Genomic DNA, 25230 nt, shown 5'->3' on the forward strand with positions numbered 1-25230 from the left:
TGGTTTCTTCCCAGGTACACATTGTATCTGGGTTCTCTCTTCCATCAATAAAAACTGGGTGCCACCATATAACTGAAAAATCGTTGAGTGTGGCGGAAAACAACAAAACAATCTAATAACGACCTATCCTTTTCGTGTTTTCCCCCCTCTCCAATCCAAGGTACGATTGTCTACATAAAAAGGCCCAAAAATTTCCCCTCTATAAGATGTGTCTGGAATTAAACTTAATCAGGGTTTTAAGAAAGTAAATTAAATATATGCCATTTATTATATACTTTCAATTTCATCTCTTCTTTTTTCTTTAAAAGTTTGCGGGCATATATCGTGTGATATATGCCCGGAAACACTCCGGCCCGCAAACATTACGTCACAATCAATACAAAAGCAAATTACTACGTCGTTAATTTTCAAAGTTTTCGTGTTTTTCATCTTTTACTAGATAAATCAATAAAGAAATTGTTAAAAATAAATTACTGATAGTTTCTAAATGAAATTGAAAGTATATAATAAAAAGGTTATAGACTTTGTGTGGGAAAATATGACGACCTCGTTTTTATTCGCGGACGGACCTCGCAAGCTCGGTCCGTCTACGCGCCAAAAAAGTCCGTCGTCATATTTTCCCATACAAAGTCTATAACCTATAAGTATATTATGTCAACAAAATCAGAATGATATTCCTAAATGGATAGCATTATGACATCACGAACAAGACATTTCCCGCCTTTTTCTCAAAATAAGCCTGAAAACTGTCAAATGTCATACAGATTATTGCTCAGGAAAAGATGTGCGCATTTGTCGAGCAAAATGAAAATGATATATATTGTGTATTATTTTAAGATGAAAAACATACTTGAATATGAATTTGCTCGACGCATGCGCTGTATGTTTTCTGAAAGGAAAACCACATGAATTTGTGGATATTTTCATTGAAAATGGCATTTTTGCAATTTTATGCCAACTTCAAGTTCTTGTCATTTGACACAAATCATGTTGCTGATCAAATTGAGCGAATTTTGGGTTTGCTAATCTATTCCTTATTTGAATGCCAGGGTTTGAGCTCCAAGTGAAATCATCGATATTTTGGGCCAGATGACTTTAGAAACTGTACTTACTTCTTTGCGACTTCTTAAATGTCATATGTTCGCCCCAGAACGTTCGAAGCTACAATGTTAAGGAAAGTCCGTGCTTTTACGTATCCGGTTTTAAATTTTAAACACCGACTAGAAAGTTCCAGTTATAACTTCTTTGTCTGATGTTTGTAGTTTACGAGAACTGTACGAGTCAAATTTAGCATTCAAATGTGAATCTTAGATATATTTACCATAAATTATTATAGTATCAAGTCCTCACTAGCTCCAATGGTACAAAGCAATGTAATATCTACATTGATCTCTAAAAGGCTCATAGCTTGCAATCTAAGCCTGAACAAGTTAAAAATCATACATAGGCGTGACCCTCACAGTGGAATTCAAACTGTTTTTAGTGAGTTTGCGTTTGGTTCAAAGAAACCCAGAATTATAAATCCTCAGAAAATCATCAGCAAAGTTGTTGAATATTTGAACTCTTCTTCACAAGTACTTTCAAGAAACAAAATTATTTGTACATGAGCTGTAGTTGCTAGAATCTACACATATGTTACATTATATTTATTTTTTCTATAAGTATGAGATAACATGTAGGTATTTTTAAGTATGATATGATTGATAGCCAAACAAAAAAAGAATAACACACACACCAAAAAAAAAATGTGAGAAAAAGGAAGGGGAGGAGGTGCGCGCCCCCCCCCCCCCCCCCCCCCCCCCCCATCTTCCTCCTTGTGTTCTAATTGTCTGGTAGGACAAAATTTTCAGTATGTTTTACATATATATATATTGTCATATTCTGTTAATCTTGATTTTAAGATTGTATTTGCTGTTACAATTTACTATTTTCAAAGTGTGCAAAGAATAATTGTAAAACTTAAATTCAAAAATGGGAGTTTGCGTATTCAAGAGACCATTTTGCAAAATATCTCTGGTCAACTATGGTAAAATATGTTTTTTTGTTAACCTTAGATATAATTCTAAATATTTTTAAAGAAAAACTGGCATGTAAACAATTTAGATTTTGAGAATTTTTCAAAATTGCGATATTCTGTGATTTTTTTCTGAAGGATGTGAGCAGATTAAACAGCAATTGTGTATGTTTTCAATTGAATATCTTTAAAAATTCTCTCAATAAATGAATAGCTATTGGTTTTTATATATTATAGCTTAATATGATGTGCTTTGGTGCATATTTTTAATAAAACATGAGATCATGCATTCTTGTGTTAAAATTTGGCTTTTGCATTTGGGGGTATATATGCTCTGTAGCACATAGTATAAAAATAAACCTGCAAAGGTATGTCTAATATGGGTTTTTTAGTTAGTTTATGAGTTGTTAAAGTTATTTAAATGGAAAAAAAATTTGATTGACAGAAATTTCTAATAGGATTTACCTACCTTAAGATTAATCATTCATAAAAATATCCCATAAAATTCGAATTTGTCACTAACGTTAGTTGGGGAAGCTTTATACACAAACCTCGACTCAAAAAGGGACACCGAGGCCACAAATAAACCCCTATTAGATTCCATGGGACTGATTTATAGAGCTCTACGTTGGATGACAGGTACCCTACACCAGAATATATCTCACTCTTGGGTGAGCGCAGAGCACTCTAGTACATGGAGCCTGCTGAAGGAATCCGGTGCAAAATGGGTCAATGTGGCTACCGTTTCCGGACGCCAGCTCTACGTGGTTAAATCAACTGCAAGGCTAACTTAATTAAAAAGGGTATGTCTTTGCGCCCCAAAATAAAACTTACTTCATGAAGGTAAGCTTAAATCGCCTTTGCACTTGACACCCCCTGACTCTTTGCTAAAGAACCAACACAGTACCTTTTCTAGGCACCTAAAAAGACCAGTGTTTAGCTTGGCTAGACTAGTACATGTATATGACAGTGGTCTGGCGCATAAACTGGGTCTTTTGTCACTCGAGACACTGTAGTACTTGGACTTCCTAGTGTAATCTAAGCAGAGATTTTCGGTGCCAAACCACATACATCGACACTATTTCCTTTAAATAGACACCGAGTGTATCTAGTATATCTTTATTTGCTGAGAGAATACGAAATAAAAACATTTAAGATCGCAAATTAGTAGTGCGAAAAGGCGACACAATGCAAAGCGAAAATACACTGTACGACAAAATTAGATCGCTAAACTGCGGGTTCAAACTGAAGACAGGAGTAACACAGGGATATCTGCTCTCCCCTCTTCTTTTCACATTCTGCATTAACTGGATCATGCGAGATACCACCAAAAACAAGCGGATGGAATCAGTTGGACCTAGATTTTGCAGATTATATAGTACTGGTATCCTACCGACACTGTGACATACAAGAAAAAAACAACCAGCGTGTAAAAACAGCAGAGGCCTGAAAATCAATAACATCAAAACTAAGATCACGAAAGTCAACAGTACTAAATCAAATGAACCCATCATAAATGGTGCAAAATTGAAGATGTCACAGACTTTGTATACCTAGGAAGTAAGATCACAACAGATGGGGATTCAGAGGCAGATGTACTAGCTCGCATTTCTAAAGCCACAGGAGCGTGTGCTGCACTGCAAAACATCTGGAGGTCAACAAAGATCAGCACAAATTTTTAAAAGTAATGTGCTTGGGGTCCTCCTGTGTGGTGCTGAATCTTGGAAAGTAACAAAAGCCATTTCAAACAAGCTAGATGCCCTCCAGACCTGTTGTCTTCGCAGAATACTACGTATCTTCTGGCCAATACTATATCGACTTCGTAGCTGTATCGAAGGACTAACACCACTCCCCTATCACAAGAAATAAGAAAGAAAAAATAGCTGTAGATAGGTCACAGATGTAGAGGGCACCTGACCTCCATTCCAAGGGTAGCATTGAGATGTACACCACCCAGTAAAAGAAAGATCAAAAGAGACCTGGAGAAGATCGGTGGAGAAAGAAATGAAAGAGAACTGGACATGGCGTCATGTCCAGAGATGGACACAAGACACACCAGTAGGGAAGTTTCTGGTGACGGCCTTATGTGCTGACCAGCACGAAGAGGGTTAAGTAAGTAAATTGCGCTTTGAATTTGTCATCTGTTCGCCTACATTGGTTGTCTTTTCGTTGGAAAGGCACATAGACGCAAATTGTCGCGTTCAACCTAACGAACAGGCGACACGGCAAAAGCAGGCCGCCGTATCTGGTATTGCAGAGAAATAATGAGGAGCCCACGCATCTTCCCGTAGACACGACTTCACTCCAATATTATTTTGCTATGAAATTTGGAATGTGATATGCAAGAATAACGTATTGCGAGGACATCGCATTGTTATACTAAACAATGGAATTACAATGCCGAGAAAGAAGTCGATGCCATTTCATGATAGTTAATAAAATATTCACATTAAAATCAATTAGAGGCGCCCAATGTTCATTTTCTGACATTACAAGTAAAGGAGTGCAGACAAACGACAGAGCGCATTGACGTCGTGCATTATCATGAAAATAGAGAAATTTGATACGGATGAAAAGTGGCAGATATGTACTGTGTTTTGAAATTGAAAACCTTCAAATTTACTATATTTAGTCAAAAGATGCACCTAATAGATTTTGAAGCCATTTACAGTAAAACATTGTAAATATAAAGCCAGTTAATGAAACAATTGTTGACTTCATTAACCCAATGAAAGTGATCATTCACTAATTTTATTTCCTTCAGTTTAATGAATGCTTAAGAACAATTTCACCAAATGACATAATCAGAAAATATTAGGAATGGGGTGGGGTGGGGTGGGGGTGGGGGGTGGGGTGGGGTGGGGGTGTGTGTCTTAATTGCTAAAATGAAATAAATAAAAATGAAGAAAGAGGTCCAAGGACATGCTACTTCTCCGGATTATTATAGAATTGCACTGACACTCAGAACACTAGTTTTATTTCAGTTTCATAATGAAAACACAAATGTTCATTGTATACTTATTAAGATGATTTATTTATACTCAGTATGCATTTCAAGATGAACATTGAGTTACAAATCTTCTATCAAAATATTGCATCCTCTCTGAATAATGCATGGTTAATACATAATTTAAAAAAGTTCATGATGGCGCATTATACAAATCAAAGTGGGTACGTGGAGCAGAAAGTCCACGACTAAAATGCACATTCTTAGGATAAATACGACATTCATACACACACGGACCATCCAAACAGTTATCAAATTCACAATTTACAAGTTACCTTGATTCATGAGAGAGAGAAACAAAAAAAAGAAGAAAAAAATCTGGAATTTTTTTTTTAAATTCAGGTTCCCCCACAGACTGTTACACTGTCTGTGGGAAAAATAAGATTCTGGAATACATGACGGGAAAAGCTACATGTGATATCATTTCTAAAACTATAAAACTAACAGTCAGTGAATTATAAGCTGTAAGCTTATGTCAGTACAAGTGGTTGAGAAGACACATGGTATGATATTACTATCATACATGTACCACAATATAAGCATTTTGTTCAAAATTGATTGCCTTACCTCAGAACCCTTAAAATAATGATCCAAAAGAATACACCTTTAAACAATATTCAACATCCATCTTTCAGATTTCCAGTACTACAATACACAATCACATGTATGACATTAAAGCCTTTTGTTCACTATCTAACACAACATATAGTTCAACTATTGCACACACACATGTCCCCCCCCCCCCCAAAAAAAATCCCACCCACTATGCAGTCAAAAACTGTCTGTTTTACAGGATTGCTTAGCTGAAACATCAAACCCCAGAAATCACTCTTCTTACATGCACATGTTAATTATACAATGTATCTGAAAAAATATGTTTAAGAATTGAAATTTGATACCCCCCAAATGCATTATACAAATAGTAACTTCACAGAATATCACTACTAAATCTGGAATTCCTTGTATGGGATAAGAATGGATAGTATTGTACCTATATTCAGGAATGTAGTAGTAGAAGAAATATTGTTTTCAATCAATGTCTATACCTAGTTAAAAAAACTTGGACAGTACTATAACCTTTGAATACACAATCTGTAAATTCACATAATCTCAACCAATCATTTATCAAGCCTGTCACTGTTGTCAAGGAATTTACAGATCTGGATTTGAAAATTGAAATAATTTTTTTTTTCTTTATCATCATATTATGTAGCTAAGCTTTAGATGAACATCATGTTTTTCTTGGCTTATTTTTCTTTTTAGATGACTCTGTGAACCCCGCAGAGTATGTGGTTGGCTCACTGGACCCATTGCTACTGGCGAGATCGCTCTGACTGGCGGCGATTAAAGTCTTGGCCTGGATCATGGTTTTTGATAAAACTGGCAATAACTGAAAATAGATTACATGTATGTTACTCTCTTAACGGAGATTTTCTTATCTAATTTCAGTAAGAGTTACGTGAATGTTTTGATAGTTTTGTTTCTCGAAGAGGATCAAGAAGACAGTGAAAATTTGTATTCATGGACTGGAGCACAGTTGCAAGGAATTGATATGTTAAACCTAAAGCTCACTGTGACAAAATGTCCGGTTCTAACTTGGTTACCCATGTCAGAAATACCAACATGTACTGCAGTGATTTCACAAGGATTCATTCAATACTAATTTTCGTTGAGAATAAGAAGGAAATTAAGTGATCATCAAAGTGCAGTTTCCATTTTAAAGGAATGAGAAAAGGAAAGTTGTCCATGAATTTTCTTATTGAGAATCCATGAATTTACATAAGAGAAATGCTATTTTGGCAATAATACAAAATTTTGATGCCAGTAAAAATTAATGAAACCACTTTCCATATCAGTTTCTCTGAATATCAAGATTGAGTAATCACCTTTTGGTAATTATAAATGGCCACTCCCAAAATGATTGCCAATGGTAGGGCCAACACAGAACCCTGGCTCAGCTCTTGATCTAAAGATTTCCTCTGAAAAAAAAAATTAAAAGTATTAGAATAAAACAAAGTGAAAACAAAAACTTACTTTATAGATAGTACAAGGTACATGTAAACTGCAATAATTCTTATAAAATATACTACTGTAGAATCATTTAAATTCGTGGGGGCCAATTTTCGTGGATTGCTGAATTTTTACGGGTTCGTGGGGACTTAATTTCGTGGATTTATATATTTGTAAGAAAGATAACTCTGGGATGTATAGTTGTCTTTATTCGTTGAGGATGTAAATTCGTGGGTGAGGGGTACCCAAAAATTCCACGAAAATTGAGCCACCACGAATTCTACTGATTCCCCATTAGTATAGACTGAAGACATATAGATTGAGATGTAAACAGGCATCATACACTCGGTGTCTGACTGCTTGAGTGTTAACTGCTTGAAAATAGGGGCATGACTTTTCCAATTGGGACAAATTAGTGACATTTGGCTGGAATTTTGGGGAAAAAAACCAAGATTTATTTATGTAATTGATCATTGTTCATTATCTTCACCTTTTTCATAATTCTAAAGAGTTAATAATATTCAGAAAATACTGTAAGTACAAAAAAAGCTAATAAGATCTAGTATTCTATCAGACATTTATTGCCTTTTCAAGTGAATTGGAACATTTCTTTCCTTTCCAAAAACAGGTGTTCACAACTTCACATGCAATAATGAATTTGCAGTGTTTGCCTAACAAAGCTGTGACCACTTATTTAACTTTCTTTAGTAAACAGCTCTAGATCAACAAAATGTTTCTTTTAAACCAACACCAGTTGTATGAATATAAGCCTATAAAATATGTTCTCTATATTTACCAAATGGTTCTGGAGAAGCAAAAAACATTGTAACGTTTTCTTACAGACTGACAAACAATCTGTAATCAAAGAGTTCACTTGTCCTTCAGCTCAGGCAAGCTAAACTTGTAATTGAAATTTATTTTTCTGTGACATGTAAAACTATGCATATTAAAGCTTTGATTACTTGGAGAAAACAGTTATTTGGAGCTTACCTTCGGCGTGAAATGGAATGTGAAGTGTTTATAGGACTTGTTGGTCTGGAAGCTGATCTCCGTTAATTCATACTCGTATGCCGCTCTAGACAGGGTACTCTCCAGTCGAATCAAGTATTTCTAAAACAATTAAACATCCTGACTTTAAATGCTACCCAATATATTGCTAATAAATGGTGTAGATGTGTTTTTATATGACACTTAATACTTTAATAGGGATAGGGGGAAAATATTTATTAAGATTATTGTCATTAATTTCAGACGGCCTCTTTTTAGGTCTGGTTTCAGACCTGTCTCAGGGTCCCCTTCAATGTCACAAAATTCACAAAGTGAATTGACCAAACACAAGAATTCTAGAATTTGTTAGAAACTTAATACATGTGTACCTCGTTCGTCATCTGTAGTGACGGCAGATAGAAGAAAGACACAGGGCCGAGGTTAGATGTGTGTATTGGAGAATCAGGGTTGTCATCTCGATACAGGCGCACCTAAAACACAAAATACACACACGGGATTACTTGCATACTTATTACACTCTGCTTTACCATGCTGTATGAGACACACTATTCACGTACTTCGAGATGTGAGAGGAATTCGTCTGCAGTGACCCTACACGAACCTTGAGATGTGAGAGGAATTTGTCTGCAGTGACCCTACACGTACTTTGAGATGTGAGAGGAATTCGTCTGCAGTGACCCTACACGTACCTTGAGATGTGAGAGGAATTCGTCTGCAGTGACCACATTTCCAGTGATGTCCATCTGGTTGTTACGACGGAAAGCAATGATGTTAATGCTGGTGAAATCAGACTTCTCCACCTGAAAGAGATTTGATTTCACAGACATTAGTAGTCGAGGTTTTGCAACAATTTAAAAAACATGGCACATCTGGCACTCTTGAGACTCATTTGATTCACAATAATCTTTAAAGACATGTTCATGACCTGTGTCTTTAAACACTAGAATTTTCTCGCTACACAGTGCAGAAATTGTACTCACCAGCAGTTCGTGGAATTGTGGGGCAGCTTTTTCAATGTGTGGATTGACCTCAGATTTCAAACGAATCTGATATGTACACTTTGGCTGCAATACACATACATGTTTTAAAATTCTATAAACAAATGAAAGAAAAAGTTAGCAAGCTCACATACCCTACCACGAATGGCAATACTACACATAATGAATGGCAGTGCTATGCATAAATTATAACAAATTTATACCTTTAAATCTTATTTTTAATTTAAATGGCAGCATGTTGGGAATATGGAAATGGCATTACTCTAACATCATATATGTGAAGCTGTTTTTCTTTTTGAATATATTATGAGGTCATTACAGAAGCCAAACATCTAACATTCAAAACGGCATAACTTCCAGAAAAATATCAAATCAGAACTTCATGTGAATATGCACATGCCCATATTATATGCAAAGATGCATGAAATTCTGTTCAGTGTTTTCAGAGAAGTTGAGCTGACAAATTGTTTCAGTAGTAAATGTATATTTTATTTTGGCTAAGCTTCTAAGTTCAAAAGAGGCACAACTCCCAGAAAAAAAAATTGAATAAGAATTTCTATAAATATGCACATCTACACAACAAGTCCTTATTAGCTACAAAGTTTTATGAAATCCTGTTAAGCGGCTTCAGGAGTTGCATTGACAACAACAGGGTTGATAGACTGACTGATGGACAGGTCGAAAAGATTAAACTTAAACCGTCTGCAACTCCTTGTGTGGGGTATAATCACAACTCCACTATAACCATGCTAATCCAAAATTATTATTCTGTCCTGGGAGGATTAAAGAGCTATCAATATATTTATGCAGAAATATCAAAGATGAAATTGTGTTATGGAGAATACATCAAATTTATTCCCACTTCACAGCCTATGTAATTTGATTGAACAGTAAATTACTAAGTAAAGTTTGCAAATGTCAGTTTCTTTGAATATACCTAGTTTGCTCAATAAGTTATAGTGTAAATAATTTGTCTTTCCATCATGTAACCTGCTGTGAGCATACAGGGGAAATAACTATACAAATCCATGGAATTAAGACCCTGGGGCCCATTTTACAAAGAAATTTACGACAAAGTCGCAAGTTTTAAATTGTATTACACAGTTATTGCTTTAAATGAATGAATTAAAACTTCTAAGGCTTAATTTTTCACATTAAAAAAAAATTTATTTTGCATTTGGAGTGAATGACCTTACAATAAACTGGAGAATTCCAGCATGTAAAGTTGGTTGTAAGTCGTAAGTTGTTTTGTAAAACACGTCCCAGGTTTACACTGGAGACAGTACCTGCAGTCCCCTGATCCGGTAGGAGCCAGTCGAGTCCGTTTTGCTCTCTTCCTGGTTACACTCTGGTTTGTCCCCCACCGCTTCCACAATCACTCCTTGTTCTGCTTCACCATTCAGTGATGTCACAGAACCATAGCAACTGCCAGTAAAAGTCCAATATCATAATCAAAATGTGAAAAGCATTGGCTCCATTACCAATTCTAATTATAAATATACCATAACGACTAGTATTTGTATACTGTTTTTTCAATTAATGATTAGCCATATATATATTATATATATATCTGTGTGTACATGTATTATCGATAGTTTTGTATATGTGTGTGTGTGTTGAATTAGGCCACAGTACATGTATTATAGATAGTTTTGTAAAATCTTTGATATGAAAACATCTATCTACATGGGGGAGCATTAAATGTCTCACGAAAAAAAATTCCATGGTAACAAAATTGCAGACTGACCTAAAGGCGACACGAACTCCTTTAATGTTGATCTTCATGGTGGTTCCCTCCAAAACATCAATAATCTGGGAATTTGGCTCAAACTTGTACTCCTTCATCATTGGACGCAGGTAATACTGGCTGGGACTCTGTCATCGTAAACAGTGATCAAATCACTTTCACTTTTCAAATCATAATAATCATCATAATAAATCTGATGTCACATAATTTGCTTACAACAAACAGTCAAACACTTTTAAGTCCTTTTTTCACCAAGATGCATGCTCAATACAAATCTTAATTCATATACATTTACAATACTCCATAAAGTGTACAGCGTATCCCAATACATGTAATGCAACAGGAATCAACTGCGATGTTAATTTCAAGCAAGGGAAGTTAACGTAGAAAACAGTAATGTATTTGAAAGTATACAAGTCGGAGCAGTAACTTGTCCAATTTTTGGAGTATTGGAAGAGGATACATTGCATTCTCACGGTTTATCCAGAGATCCCATGCTATATGCGAGTAAGATTACTACACATTTATTCAGAAGAAGCCTTTTTTGTAAAATCAGATACCGTGGAATCCTCATTGTTCGTGGGGGATTGATGTTCGTGGATTTCAGGGGTCTTTCTTAACCTTTAATTTCCTCGAACATTTTAAAACCAGGTAGAGATAATAATAATAATGATAATAATAATGATAGGTTTTATATAGCGCCTTTTCCAGCGTATGCTGCTCAAAGCGCTTTACAATAATTAATGTACATTATTACCCCGGCAGACCTTATATCAATCTAGAACTTTCTCAGCCTCTTAGGAAGCATACAGTGCAAGCTGCCATTACAAGCGCTAGAGCACTAACATTCTAACAATATCTTTCACTGTCTATAGCCAGGTACCCCTTTTACACTTGGGTGGAGTGAGGAAATTCATATAAAGTGCCTTTCCCAAGGACACAATGTCAGCCCTGCCGCGGCCAGGACTCGAGCCCACGACCTTTCGGTCGAGAGTCTGACGGCCTAACCACTCGGCCACCGACACTCTCCTGGTGACATTGTATCATTTACCCACGAAATTACGTCCCCTTGAACCAGCAAAATATTGCTTACCCACGAACATAGGCCCCCACGAATTAAAATGATCCCACAGTAGTCTGAGTTTATAGTTATCCTTAATTAATACGGAGTGAAGTCCCTTAAGCATTTGTGATTTTACATTCTCGTGAATTGACATGAAACAGCAAGTTACCAAAAATGAGACAATCATTCCTAAATACTGATAAAATACTGCTAGTTTGACTGGATCTTGAGGATCGTTAAAACTCTTTCCAACTGTAATACCAATGTGGTCTTAATTCTGTAGATTATTTCATTTATTTTAAAGAAGACAAAGAATTAGCTTTGAAAAAGAGGTATAATTCATGGCAAAGCAAGATTTTCAATCTTCAACATAAACTTAATTTGACTTCTTTGAATGTTTCTCATAAGGAGTTTAAATGTAAGCTTAATAAAACTTTTGCTGACATGACCAATGAAAAAAATCTCATTATCAGGAAAAACTTTATTTCTATAGTAAAATCTTAAATTGTAATGAATATAAAGTGCAGATTACTTAGTTTCCTTTGAAAAAGTGTGAAAGATCACAGCTTACAAAATTAAGAATAAATGCACATTCACTATCTATTGAAGCAGGCAGATATTGTAAACCAATAATCCCGAAGGAAAAACGTATATGTTATGCTTGAAAATTATTTGTTGAAAACAAAAAACATTTTGTACTTTACTGTCCTGTGTATGACAAACTTCGATTTCAATATTTATGATATTTTTAGTGATAAATTATACTGTGGTACTGATCACATTAAAGAAATTGTTAACCCATGTGATTATAATATTACAAAACGTTTGTATAACTATTTAGATAGATGCTTTATGCAGAGAAAACTAATTCATGGACTTTAAAGAACCGTATGAATATGTCTTATATATGCTATAGTCATTGTGCCATAATTTTTCTTTTTTTTCCTTTCCCTTTTGTTATATGTTATTTGTTTTGCTATTTTGACTGTATGCCAACATGGTGATGTCAACAATAAATAAATTGAAAACATTATTTGACAGCATTTACATGTATATAGTGTATGTATTATACAATTTACAAAATTACTCGTACAGCTGTAGGTGGTTAAAATATATCAACATTAAATGATGAACTATACAAAACAATGTTTCAGTGATGAAAAACGCAACATCATAATTTTCAAAAAATGGCAAAATTTTGAATTAAAACTGACTTGTATTTACTACAAAACAGGAGGCAAATGTAACAAGAGGCCCACAGACTACAGCGCTCACCTGAGTCACCATGACCCCAATGGAAACAAGCTATATGTTAATTTGTGTTATCCTGGATAAATAAAGGCTATTATTATTACGACCCTGCAGTTCTTCTTTAGATGATGTTCAAAAGACCTTTACCCTCTATAATCCCATGACAAATTTTGACCCCAACCCAGTCCCAAATCCACACAATCAATATGACTAACATGACCATGCTGTTCTGGAGAAGATAATTTTTAAAAGATCTCCCCCCCCCCCCCCCTCTTCATGTATTATGTAAAATTTCACTCCTGATTTTAGCCCACCCTTACCAATGGGTCCAAAAAAAATCCCACCTAAATTCGGAACGTTTGCATAATGTTATGATTTTGTGTGGCCCTGCTACTCTTGACTTCTTTTGTTTTCAGATTTCCTATACAAGTATCTTCTCATGTAAAACTTTGATTGCCAATCTAAGCCTACACTACCCAAACATAAATCTGCACCACATTGGAATGCTTGCATATCATTATATTTATTGAGTGGTTCTTTATAAGAAAATTTCATAGATTCCAATATAAAACTGTGATCCTCTATTGAGACCCCATCTTACCACCCCCCCCCCCCCCCCCCCCCCCAATCTCCTTGGCCAGGACTTGCAGAAAATTGAATCTGTGTTACCTGAGGAGTTTGCATATTAATGATGACAAATCATGGCCCGCTGATATTGAGTCATATATTGCCATGTAATTTGAGAATGCTTACATATTGATATGACTAATCATGATCCTGCTGCTCTTCAGAAGATTTCTAAAAGATTTTCCCCCTATAAATTCCCATTTATCTTTGTTCCCCTATTGGCTCAGGTGAGCTAGAGATGACTATAATATGACAATTAAGAACGTTTGAAATGCTGGGACTTAGAAAAAGCATCATCATAAGCTTTCTTATAAAAATGTAGGTTCTTCAGAATGTTGACAACTTCCTTCTACAATAATGCTCCCTCCTTCACTGTATTTTTAACAGCTTTATTTACCACACAGTGCACCCACTCACCAGACCAATGAACACAATGGTTCCATTTTCTCCGGTGACGTTGTTGCTGCGGTACTCCTTGCCACCACTTAATGACAGCAGGACGTCAGACAGTGGCTTATTGTCCTCATCTACAACCTACAATAAACAAAAATATCAATAAAGTCACTAAAATCAGTCCAGCAGTTATTACATTAATTTGCATCAGAACAATTTCATAGTTGATATTCTAACAAATATAAACAGCTCAAAATATGCATTTCATACAAGTAAAGGACAAGATCAAAAGTTTAATGTCTGACCTAAAAAAACACCAAAACAACTAAATTCACATAGTTTTCACCGGGTCCCCCCCTCCACCCCCTTAATACAAATATGATGATTGTTGAAAGTAACAGATTAATAAGTAAAAACATATGAGTATAAATAACATCCTGTATACCTTTTATACTGTTTAATCGCAAATGAAAGTGAACATTAAAACTATTAAATGATCATTAAAATGTAATATCATCATGTGGTTTTTTTAAACTCTTAACTTATCTTTTTTTTCCCCATATAAGTGTCATCGATGTCGAATGACAGAAACTTATGGGGAATTTTTAACCACCACCCTCCCCCTAACTATTTGAATTTAGATTTTTATCTGATATCAACCTTTTGATCTCGCCCGTAAGCTTCTACCAGTTTGTTTACAGTAGCTAATTCCTAAGTGACGGACCTGAACCGAGATTTCCCCCAGCTTGGACGCTGTGAATACCAAAGGCTCCTCTTTCTCTTTCTCCAGTATGTACCCTGCCTTCTCTGCGGCCACTGCGTATTCTTTTTCTCGGTGTAGAGGACCAATTCTGACAGGACAGAGATAAATCACTCAATAAAAGCATCCCCCAAAACCAGTCCTCATCATCATGTCAAAGAGTAACAAGATGTGTAGAGGACCAATTCTGACAGGACAGAGATAAATCACTCAATAAAAGCATCCCCAAAAACCAATCCTCATCATCATGTCAAAGAGTAAAAATTTCTTTACTAGAATTATTTGACAACATATTGTAAAATTTCAATTTGCAATCTGGCCAAAAATAAATGAGCAACACAAGATATTGCTAGGAATCAATTTTCGCAAGTTTGTACTCTCAAAACTAGAGGTGTCCTAATGGCATAATACCTCCTAGCAGCACTCATCCACATTGGGGCATATTTTGAAATATTGTATAGCTGAAGACCAGGAACAGTTTCACCATTCATGTTTTCCCTGATTACAAGTTACAATAAATCCTTTGACCTCACTTTTTATCAATATTCAGGATGTAAGAAATCAATCTGAAAATTCCAGGTGCAAAAGTTTACACAGTATACAACATTTGCACAAATGGTAAAAAGTAAATGAACTATTAGAAAATCAACAGACAAATGCATCTATTGACAGATGGACAGACAAATGAATGGACAGAGTGAAACCAATATATCTCCCAAGACAGACAGACATGGTGAAACAAATTCACCCCAAAAGTTTTTTGTAGGGAAGGATACTGGCAGAGTGTACAGAAATATGAAAAAATAACCACAAATGGCCTTAACATTCTCAAAATTTAACAAATCAATCTGAAAATACCAGGTGCACATTGTAAAAGTGGAATACATTATGTTTAATTTCATTAAGTTTAGAATTAAAGAATCTTGCAAACATTAAACCATCATGAACTTTGCAGACATATCTAAGTAGCAGCAGGTGCTTAAATTTCCTGATGAACCACATCATGCTTCACAAAGATTCATTTACTGGGAGTAACTGTATCAAAACAAGAGATGTTTGTAAAACACATATGCCCCCCCCCCCCCTCCCATGGCGCAAAATTGAAAAGGGTTATACATACACATCATTTAATTGATAGTAGTATTATCAATTCAAAATATTGAGCAGACAATTTCTTCCTTTGTCAAGAGTGGAATGATCATTTGACCTAAAAATCAATAGGGGTCATCAACTCCTGAAGATGTAACAGTGTACCAAGTTTGATGTCTGTCAAGCAAAGGGTTCTCAAGGTATTGAACGTACATTATATATTCCTATGTCCAGTTTGACCCGTGAACTTTGACCATATGACCTCAAAATCAATAGGGGGTCATCTTCTCCTGAAGATGTACCAGTGTACGAAGTTTGATGTCTGTCGAGCAAAGGGTTCTAAAGATATTGAGTGGACAGTATATTCTTATGTCCAGTTTGACCCTTGACCTTTGACCATGTGATCTCAAAATCAATAGGGGTCATCTACTCCTTAAGATGTATCAGTGTACCAAGTTTGATGTCTGTCAAGCAAAGGGTTCTCAAGATATTGAGCGGACAGTATATTCCTATGTCCAGAGTAGATTGACCCTTGGACCTGAAAAACAATAGGGGTCCTTTCTTCTCATAACCAACCCACATATGAAATATCATTACAATCAAGTGAATGCTTCTTAAGATATTGAGCGGACAACATGTGGTCTACCGACCGACCAACCGACCGACCGACAGGTGCAAACCAATATGCCCATCTTCTTTGAAGGGGGGCATAATAATATAAAGATTTATAAAGAATCTATTACAAGTTGTCTTTTTTTCAGTATTATGGTGACAACACGAAAATAGGATTAAATCACAAGTTAGTTTCTGGATACGTTTGTTACGAATAATTCCTCTTAATTTTCTTCTGCTTCAGACAAATTTGTAGATAAACAAATCACACAACAAACTGAAATTTTCAATAGATCATATCCATGCAGGAGCTGTACTAATCCTCAGCGCAAGGTTCTGTTCTATGTGTCCATAATAGAAACACAGTGAATATCAATAACAAGAGAATCGCAAATGGTACATCATATGCCCGTCAGACAGTGATGACAAAATTTCAGTGCACTATCTATATCCATAATGAGAAAAAGTCCAGGAAACAATTCGACCTACTTTTAGTTCTAAAGTAGGTCAGGTGCACCAATTAAGCTGAAATTCAAACTGAATGTGTATTTCTATGAGAGGAAAGTAATGACTAGATTTCAGGGCAATCCCTGTATGTAAAACTTATACGGTACCAATTTTGATGCACCAGATGCGCATTTCGACAAATAATGTTTCTTCAGTGATACTCAACCGAAATGTTTGAAATCTATAGCTAAAAAAAATCTGAAAAACTGTTTGACCTACTTTTAGCTCTAAAGTAGGTCACAGTGCACCAATCCAAATGAAATACAAATATAACTTGTATTCCTCCAAGAGGAAGCTTGTGACTAAATTTCAGGGCAATATCTGTATCCATAATGAAAAAAAAGTCTGGAAAAACTGTTTGACCCACTTTTAGCCCTAAAATAAGTCACAATGCACCAATCCAGCTGAAATGCAAACTCACTCTTATGATTCTTGAGGGAGAAATTGTGACCAAATGTCAATGCTGTACATGGATCCATTGCAGAAAAAAGTTGGGGAAAACACCTGAATGCATGGACAGCCGGACGTACAGCCAGCCGGACACACGGACGTACAGCCAGCCGGATGCACGGACAACCTGATGTACAGCCAGCTGGACACACGGACAGCCAGATGCACAAACAGCATGCCGGACACATGGACAATGCCATAACATAACACATTCTGTCTGACAAAGGGGCGTATAAAAATAAAAAACTATATAATGCTAATGTTGTGAATTGTTGATCATAGCAACTGTTATATTTCACATGTACATAATAATAATAATAGCCTTTATTTATCCAGGATAACACAAATTAGCATATAGCTAGTTTCCATTGTGGTCCTGCATTAAAACATATACACAAACATAAAATTAACATCTAAAATTAGTATCTAAACATGAATATGATATAAAAGGAAAAGGGAAAAAAATATAGCATAAGACACACCTAATTAGTGATAAAATTATTACCTAAATATGAATACATGACATAAAAGGAAAGAAGAAAAAAATAGCATAAGACACACACACACACACGGTGCACAACTACATTTGGCACACCTAAACAAAAAGAGGAAAGCACGATGTCTAAGTGCTACTTCTATGAAAATATTCCATCAGATACATAGCTTTAAAAATGCCAACCGACCAACCGAACCAGAGCTTCGAACATTTTGAGACAGTTTGTTCCAAAGGAATGCAGAAGAGTAGCTGTATGAACGTTTTAGCTCTTGGTAAATATAATAAATTAGACATATGATCATTGGACCTGGTTTGGCGGCAACTCACATCTCTTGTATATTTAAACATGTTTAGGTAATTTGACATTTGATTATCTAAAACTTTGAACAGAAAGACAACCTTTCTAAACATAAAATAATCCTTAATTGGCATCCAGTTCAAACAAGAAAATAAAAAGCCAGAAGAGGTCCTGATATCTCAAATATTTATGAAATTTTTTTCTAAATATAGTTGATTTTGTACGTTACACCAGACAGTACAGCAGTAAGTAAAATGTGGAAAAACAATACTATTAAAAACCTTGATAAGTGCATTTGGTGGCATAAAATAACTCACTCTCTTAAGTACAGCAAGTTTTCTTACAGTTTTCTTTGAAATAAACTCCACGTGTGCATCCCATGATAAAGTATTATCTATATAAACAGCTAATAGTTTAGCCTGCTTCACAAATTCAATTTGTACACCATTAAAATCTATATATTTAGCATTAGACATTTTCGTAACCTTTGAGACGTGCCAATAAGCATACAATTTGTTTTTTGAAGATTTATAATGAGCTTATTTTTAAGCATCCATTCTGTACCCAACTTAAGGTCCTCTTGCAATTTTAATTCAATTACATCAACAGATTTATCACTCACATCCTGTGAAGTGTCGTCTGCATACATTGTAACTGAAGAGTGTTTGAGACATTTACACTTAATATACATGATTTACTTATCTAATTCTATTGTTTATATCTTTATAACTGTGTTGTTTTAATATTGTGATTAAATGTTGTTTAATGTGATATATGTACATGATGTACATGTAAATGGTGTTCAATTTGATAATTGGATAATATCTATTAAACATGTTACTGAAATCTGAACAAAGAGGTATAGCACTTTTGCTGACGAAACGGCCGACTCAGAAATCTAAAGGGAAAACACCGGTTTCCAATAATACATTGGTGTGTTATTTTAAATAGAAGGACAACGTTTTTAATGTTTCGTTAACAAAGATAAATAACTGCCACAGTTTAGCATTACTGACATTTATATAGTCGTTCTTTAATCAATAAACCATGTTCCTATGTGGAATGATGAACAGTACAATATTTTCATAGGTGCATTCATATCACACAACAACCCTTTTACATATGGCATTACTTAGCTCACTGTCTTTTTCTGACATGGTTGCAGCACCTTTAATAGATTTCATCAGTTCATTTGCCTTTGGTTGATAATTTGAGTGTTTAGCTTTGCCTAAATATGATATGACAGTTGCTACATGAGTTTTTATATTTACTTTTGAGAAATCAAATCGTATAACAATTATTTTCCTCCCTTGACCTTTTTTTACTTATTACATGCTGTGCATTTGTGCCCCTTTCTTGTACTATTTATTTAGCTTTTCGTTAGTCACATTACGCTTTGAAAATCCTGTGCACACAGGAACAGGTTAGTGTAAACAAACGGAACTACAGTGATCTCAGAATAAATTCGTAACTTGCAAATATTTGAAGTTATGATGAAAATGACTAATATTTGTTAAAATATATGTATCACATTTATACCCCCCCCCCCCCCAAATACATTGAAAAAATATTGGACTTGAACTCGGAATGCTTGCTTAAGTGTAAGATTACCGAGCACCTAAACCACTAGGCCACCAAGGCATGTAAGTTAAAAGGTTTAACGTTTGACAGGCTGCTAAATCTTAAGGTAAATTTTGAGAACAAATTTTTCATATTTCAGCCATTTTCATCAAGAGGGCCATCTTAAACCAAATTTCCTCCAATGGACTTATGTACAGTCATACTCAAGTAAAACAATTTCAGTGTTTTATTTCTGGTTTAGGGTGGCCTTTTGCAACAGTTTGCAATTTTTTAGGCCCATTACGTTACATCTACTATATACTCTATATAATTACGGTGATGTTTATGCTTATCAAATATAGATACTATCAACATATTATTGAGTAATTTGGGTAAACACAAGTATAAACTGACAGAATATTTGTAAAAAATGATATTCAAGAAAAAAGTGTTTGTGTAGACGAAATTGCATACCAAGTGCGCTATACTTCTTTTGTAAAGGTCTTCGGCTATAAAAATTCGTTACAGTCAGTTTGGGATATATCATGGAGTCATCCAGGGTGTGAAAAGGAAATCCATACTGGGTGAGGCGAGTCGAGTCCCAATACAAAGAACAAGGTACGAAGGCCCAAAAATTTTCTTTCTATAAAATGTGTCTGGAATTAACCTTAATAAGCGTTTTAAGAAAGTAAAATATATGCCAGGTATACTATGTCAACAAAATCAGAATGATATTTCTAATTGGATAGCATTATGACATCATGAATAAGACATTTCCCGCCTTTTTTTCAAAATAAGCCTGAAAACTGTCAAATGTCATACAGATTATTGCTCAGGAAAAGATGTACGCATTTGTCGAGCAAAATAAAAATGATATATATTGTGTATTCTAAGATGAAAAGCATACTTGAATATGAATTTGCTCGACGCATGCGCTGTATGTTTTCTGAAAAGAAAACCATCTGAATTTGTGGATATTTTCATTGAAAATGGCATTTTTGCAATTTTATGCCAACTTCTAGCTCTCGTCATATGACACAAATCATTTTGCTGATCAAACTGAGCGGATTTTGGGTTTGCTAATCCATTCCTTATTTGAATGCCAGGGATTGAGCTCCAAGTGAAATCATCGATATTTTGGGCCAAATGACTTTAGAAACGGTACCTACTTCTTTCCACTTCACACCCTAGAAGACTCCATATCATGTTATTATGTCCCAATGTGTAACTAACAGTATACAATATTTCCACAAAACCTGGTAAAAAGTAAATGAACAGCCCTCAAGAAAATTTCTGAACTAAATGTGTTTATAGATGGGACAGACAGATGAACAGCGTGAAACAACAACACTCTCAACTTTATTTGCAGGGGACATAATTATATGAAAATAAAAGCTTCTCGAAGAAAACCAGATCTACAATATTTTGACCTAGAAATCTGTACCTTCTATAAACCTCAGTTCATCAGTGTACGAGTAGGTGGTACAAGAATTTAGGGATTTACATGAACTTTGACCTACTTGAACTCTCCCGACTCTGGTGTTTCTACAACGATGGGATCTGCCGTGCCGTCTACATGGCTGACAGTCACTGTGACTCCTGCCAGTTTGGGTTTAATGCTTCCTATGATAAACATCCCTCTCTTCCCGACAAACTTCACTGCCTCCCCAGGGCAGGTGTCTACAATTTCGGTTAAAAAAAATCTTTAAATTCATCAAGAAATTTTCTTGCTGAAAAACTTAAGCTCTCTGGGAAAAAATTGCGACAAACCAGAGAGCTACAGATCCACCCCTTAAAAAAATCTGCACAATAAATTGATGGTTTATATAAGAAGTGGATCTCTGTCTATCTAATTTTTTCCCCAGAGAGCTACAGTTCTGCACCTAGAAATTTTCTATATGCAAATTATATTATCACAAAGGCACTACAAAGCATTTCCATGTTGTAAGTACTGTATCATTATATCAATATATGATTAATCACATTTCAATACAGCACCACAAATGGGTCCCACTTTGTGGCAGTATTAGCCAAGGTCCATAACTCTTACAAAAAAAAAAGGTCAACAAAGAAGAGACTCAACCCATTGATATAAGTTCAAGTACATGTAAAAAATTTCAATCCAATAGCTGCAGTGTTAGCCAAAAAAAGTCCAGAAAACTGTCAATGCACTCGCACATGGACGCACAACAGGGTGATCACTATAGGACTCTTGCCTACAGGTAGAACCTTGATTATCAAATGTTAAAGTCTGGCTTTAAATTCCTACATAAAAACTTACCACCTACAACCATAACCTCCACTGAACCTGGGCTGAACAACAGCTCCTTAGATTTGACAGCGAACATCATCTTCTCATTAGATCTACAAAATTAAAAAGCCACCTCAATTTTCTGATCATTACTTAAATCAATATTCTTTTGCTATTTGTTTCTCATTTACGAGTACCTTGCCAAATGCTGGAACTTGTATACGAAGGTTCCTTTAGTTTCCTCTATGACGGTGAGAGGACCCAAAGACAATGTCTCCGTGTCCATACTGGACCTGTCAACAGCAAAAAAAATGAAAAATAAAAAAAAAATACAACTTTGCCCTTTGGTTACTGGAATTTAATCTTCTTGTGAGGAATAATGAAATCAATCTCTCTGCATTTTATGAAATTCAATTAACATGTCATAATCTCTAATTAATTCAACATTACACTGAAATAAACTTCTAGAAATGATTTCAGTTTGTGAAGAGTAATGTCGTATATTGATTGATAATGAAGGATTAATTAAACAATTCCAACACTTACGAGATATCTATCATGATATCTTTAACCTTTTCTTCGGCTGTAACTGTGCCCTCCACAAGATGTGTTACTGCTGTCAGGGCCAGTAACTCTGGGTTACCACTAGAATAGTAACAGAAATACCTTGGTCAAAATTGGAATTTACTTTTAATACCGTTTCTGGCACATGCGTCTTTCAGAAATTCATAAAATGACAGATTTAGTTCATAGTTGTCGGCATCTATCCCACCCTCAATTCACAAGTGTCCACAGCTATAATCCGGCATACAAAAAAACATAACAAAATCATATATTAAGCAGTCCTTTTTTACTGAAGTCAACTAGAATGAGGCAGAGTCTTATCTTGCCAACAAAAAATGGTCAGAATTAATATTTAGATTGAGATTACATGTGTTGAATATGCATGTAACTCTTATCAATATACAGTAAGTGATAAATCATGAACTTTATCCAATGGTATCACTGCTTAAATGAGAAATAGTAACTAGATTGATCTTTAATTTTATATCAAGACTCTTATCACATTTTTCAAATGATGCTTTGAATTTTTCTTTTTGTCTTATTTCTTCTTTTATCATTACAAGTTTGGTCAATATGGCTTACATCCTTGGGAACTGGGAATGAACTCAATTTAAAAATGCACACACCAACTTTGTTACGGTAAAATTTCAAAATTCGCTAACATACGTGTCGTAAATGTATTCTTCTTTTTCAAACTTGTGACAGGAGTCTGGTCTCAGATTGTAAACGCCAGGCTGTGCCAAACAAAATCGATTTGTGCCTTTATTCAAGTTGAAAGACCCTACAGACCCCGCCTTCTTCTCATGTGCAAAATGCTAAAATATAAATATTATTTGCTATATACAGTATGTATGGTAAGGATTTTGATTTAATACAAAATAAACAATGCTTTGATTGAATTTCAATGTATCACACTTATGTAATGAACCTGGCCGTCCATTGCCTGAATATTTCTGTTATCTATATAGTAGGATTTAAATAAATACAGGATCTGATGACTGTCTAGAAAGGTTCACCTACCAGTATGATTTCATGCGAGATCGTACATTTCAGGATATACCCAGTCTGGGTGAAATCCACGTTAGTGACATCACTACTCTTGACTTCAATCTCCAAAGTCTTGTCTTTCCAGCACCACGTGTCATGAAGAAGGGTCACTAAGGGAGAAAAATGCCACATATTCTACAATTCTAACCCCTCAATCTTGGGATGTGTAGGATAATGAAAACCTTGTCTTTATTTTCCGACAAAATCTTTGAGACTGAAGGGGTCATTCTCCAAGAAATTCCTCTGACAGTCATTATTTCTTCAACAAATGTCAAATACTGAAACTTTTGTACCTTTGTATTTGCCTGGTAGAACATTTTCAAACTGGAACACAGTCTCTTTTGAACCTTCCTTGGCCTACAAATAAGATATCATGATTTTGTTTGACTAAGTGTGTAACATGTTAAAGGCAGTCTGTGTATGTCTGACTATATTACAGTATAGGACAGTCTGTGTATGTCTATATTACAGTATAGGACAGTCTGTGCATGTCTATGACTATATTACAGTATAAGACAGTCTGTGTATGTCTATATTACAGTATAGGACAGTCTGTGTATGACTATATTACAGTATAGGACAGTCTGTGTATGTCTGACTATATTACAGTATAGGACAGTCTGTGTATGACTATATTACAGTATAGGACAGTCTGTGTATGTCTGACTATATTACAGTATAGGACAGTCTGTGTATATCTATGACTATATTCCAGTATAGGACAGTCTGTGTACGTCTGACTATATTACAGTATAGGACAGTCTGTGTATGTCTATGACTATATTACAGTATAGGACAGTCTGTGTATGTCTATGACTATATTACAGTATAGGACAGTCTGTGTATGTCTGACTATATTACAGTATAGGACAGTCTGTGTATGTCTATGACTATATTACAGTATAGGACAGTCTGTGCATGTCTATATTACAGTATAGGACAGTCTGTGTACGTCTGACTATATTCCAGTATAGGACAGTCTGTGTATGTCTATATTACAGTATAGGACAGTCTGTGTATGTCTATGACTATATTACAGTATAGGACAGTCTGTGTATGTCTATGACTATATTACAGTATAGGACAGTCTGTGTATGTCTATGACTATATTACAGTATAGGACAGTCTGTGTATGTCTGACTATATTACAGTATAGGACAGTCTGTGTATGTCTATGACTATATTACAGTATAGGACAGTCTGTGTATGACTATATTACAGTATAGGACAGTCTGTGTATGACTTTATTACAGTATAGGACAGTCTGTGTATGTCTATGACTATATTACAGTATAGGACAGTCTGTGTATGTCTGACTATATTACAGTATAGGACAGTCTGTGTATGTCTATGACTATATTACAGTATAGGACAGTCTGTGTATGTCTATGACTATATTACAATATAGGACAGTCTGTGTATGTCTATGACTATATTCCAGTATGTCTGACTATTTTCCAGTAGAGGACAAACCTGAG

General features: G+C 35.2%; 1 protein-coding gene across 1 annotated transcript in view; it reads right to left on the reverse strand.

Moving 5' to 3' along the window:
* Positions 1 to 5027: 5027 nt before the first annotated feature.
* LOC125683225 (BOS complex subunit NOMO1-like) overlaps positions 5028 to 25230 on the reverse strand; it is a 61733-nt gene continuing 41530 nt past the window's right edge. Inside the window, exons 21-38 of the mRNA XM_048924154.2 lie at positions 25226 to 25230; positions 24046 to 24109; positions 23726 to 23862; positions 23372 to 23520; positions 22688 to 22786; positions 22339 to 22434; positions 22172 to 22254; positions 21411 to 21570; positions 14843 to 14969; positions 14143 to 14259; positions 10785 to 10912; positions 10324 to 10462; positions 9020 to 9103; positions 8729 to 8839; positions 8408 to 8509; positions 8022 to 8141; positions 6908 to 7000; positions 5028 to 6411 (exon numbers count right to left, since the gene is read on the reverse strand). The exon at positions 25226 to 25230 is cut by the window's right edge and continues 63 nt beyond it. Coding sequence (XP_048780111.2) covers positions 6253 to 6411; positions 6908 to 7000; positions 8022 to 8141; positions 8408 to 8509; positions 8729 to 8839; positions 9020 to 9103; positions 10324 to 10462; positions 10785 to 10912; positions 14143 to 14259; positions 14843 to 14969; positions 21411 to 21570; positions 22172 to 22254; positions 22339 to 22434; positions 22688 to 22786; positions 23372 to 23520; positions 23726 to 23862; positions 24046 to 24109; positions 25226 to 25230 — 1973 coding nt within the window. The 3' untranslated portion in view covers positions 5028 to 6252. The remainder of the gene's footprint in view (positions 6412 to 6907; positions 7001 to 8021; positions 8142 to 8407; positions 8510 to 8728; positions 8840 to 9019; positions 9104 to 10323; positions 10463 to 10784; positions 10913 to 14142; positions 14260 to 14842; positions 14970 to 21410; positions 21571 to 22171; positions 22255 to 22338; positions 22435 to 22687; positions 22787 to 23371; positions 23521 to 23725; positions 23863 to 24045; positions 24110 to 25225) is intronic.

Source organism: Ostrea edulis, chromosome 6 (assembly GCF_947568905.1).
Source record: "Ostrea edulis chromosome 6, xbOstEdul1.1, whole genome shotgun sequence".
Taxonomy (NCBI): domain Eukaryota; kingdom Metazoa; phylum Mollusca; class Bivalvia; order Ostreida; family Ostreidae; genus Ostrea; species Ostrea edulis.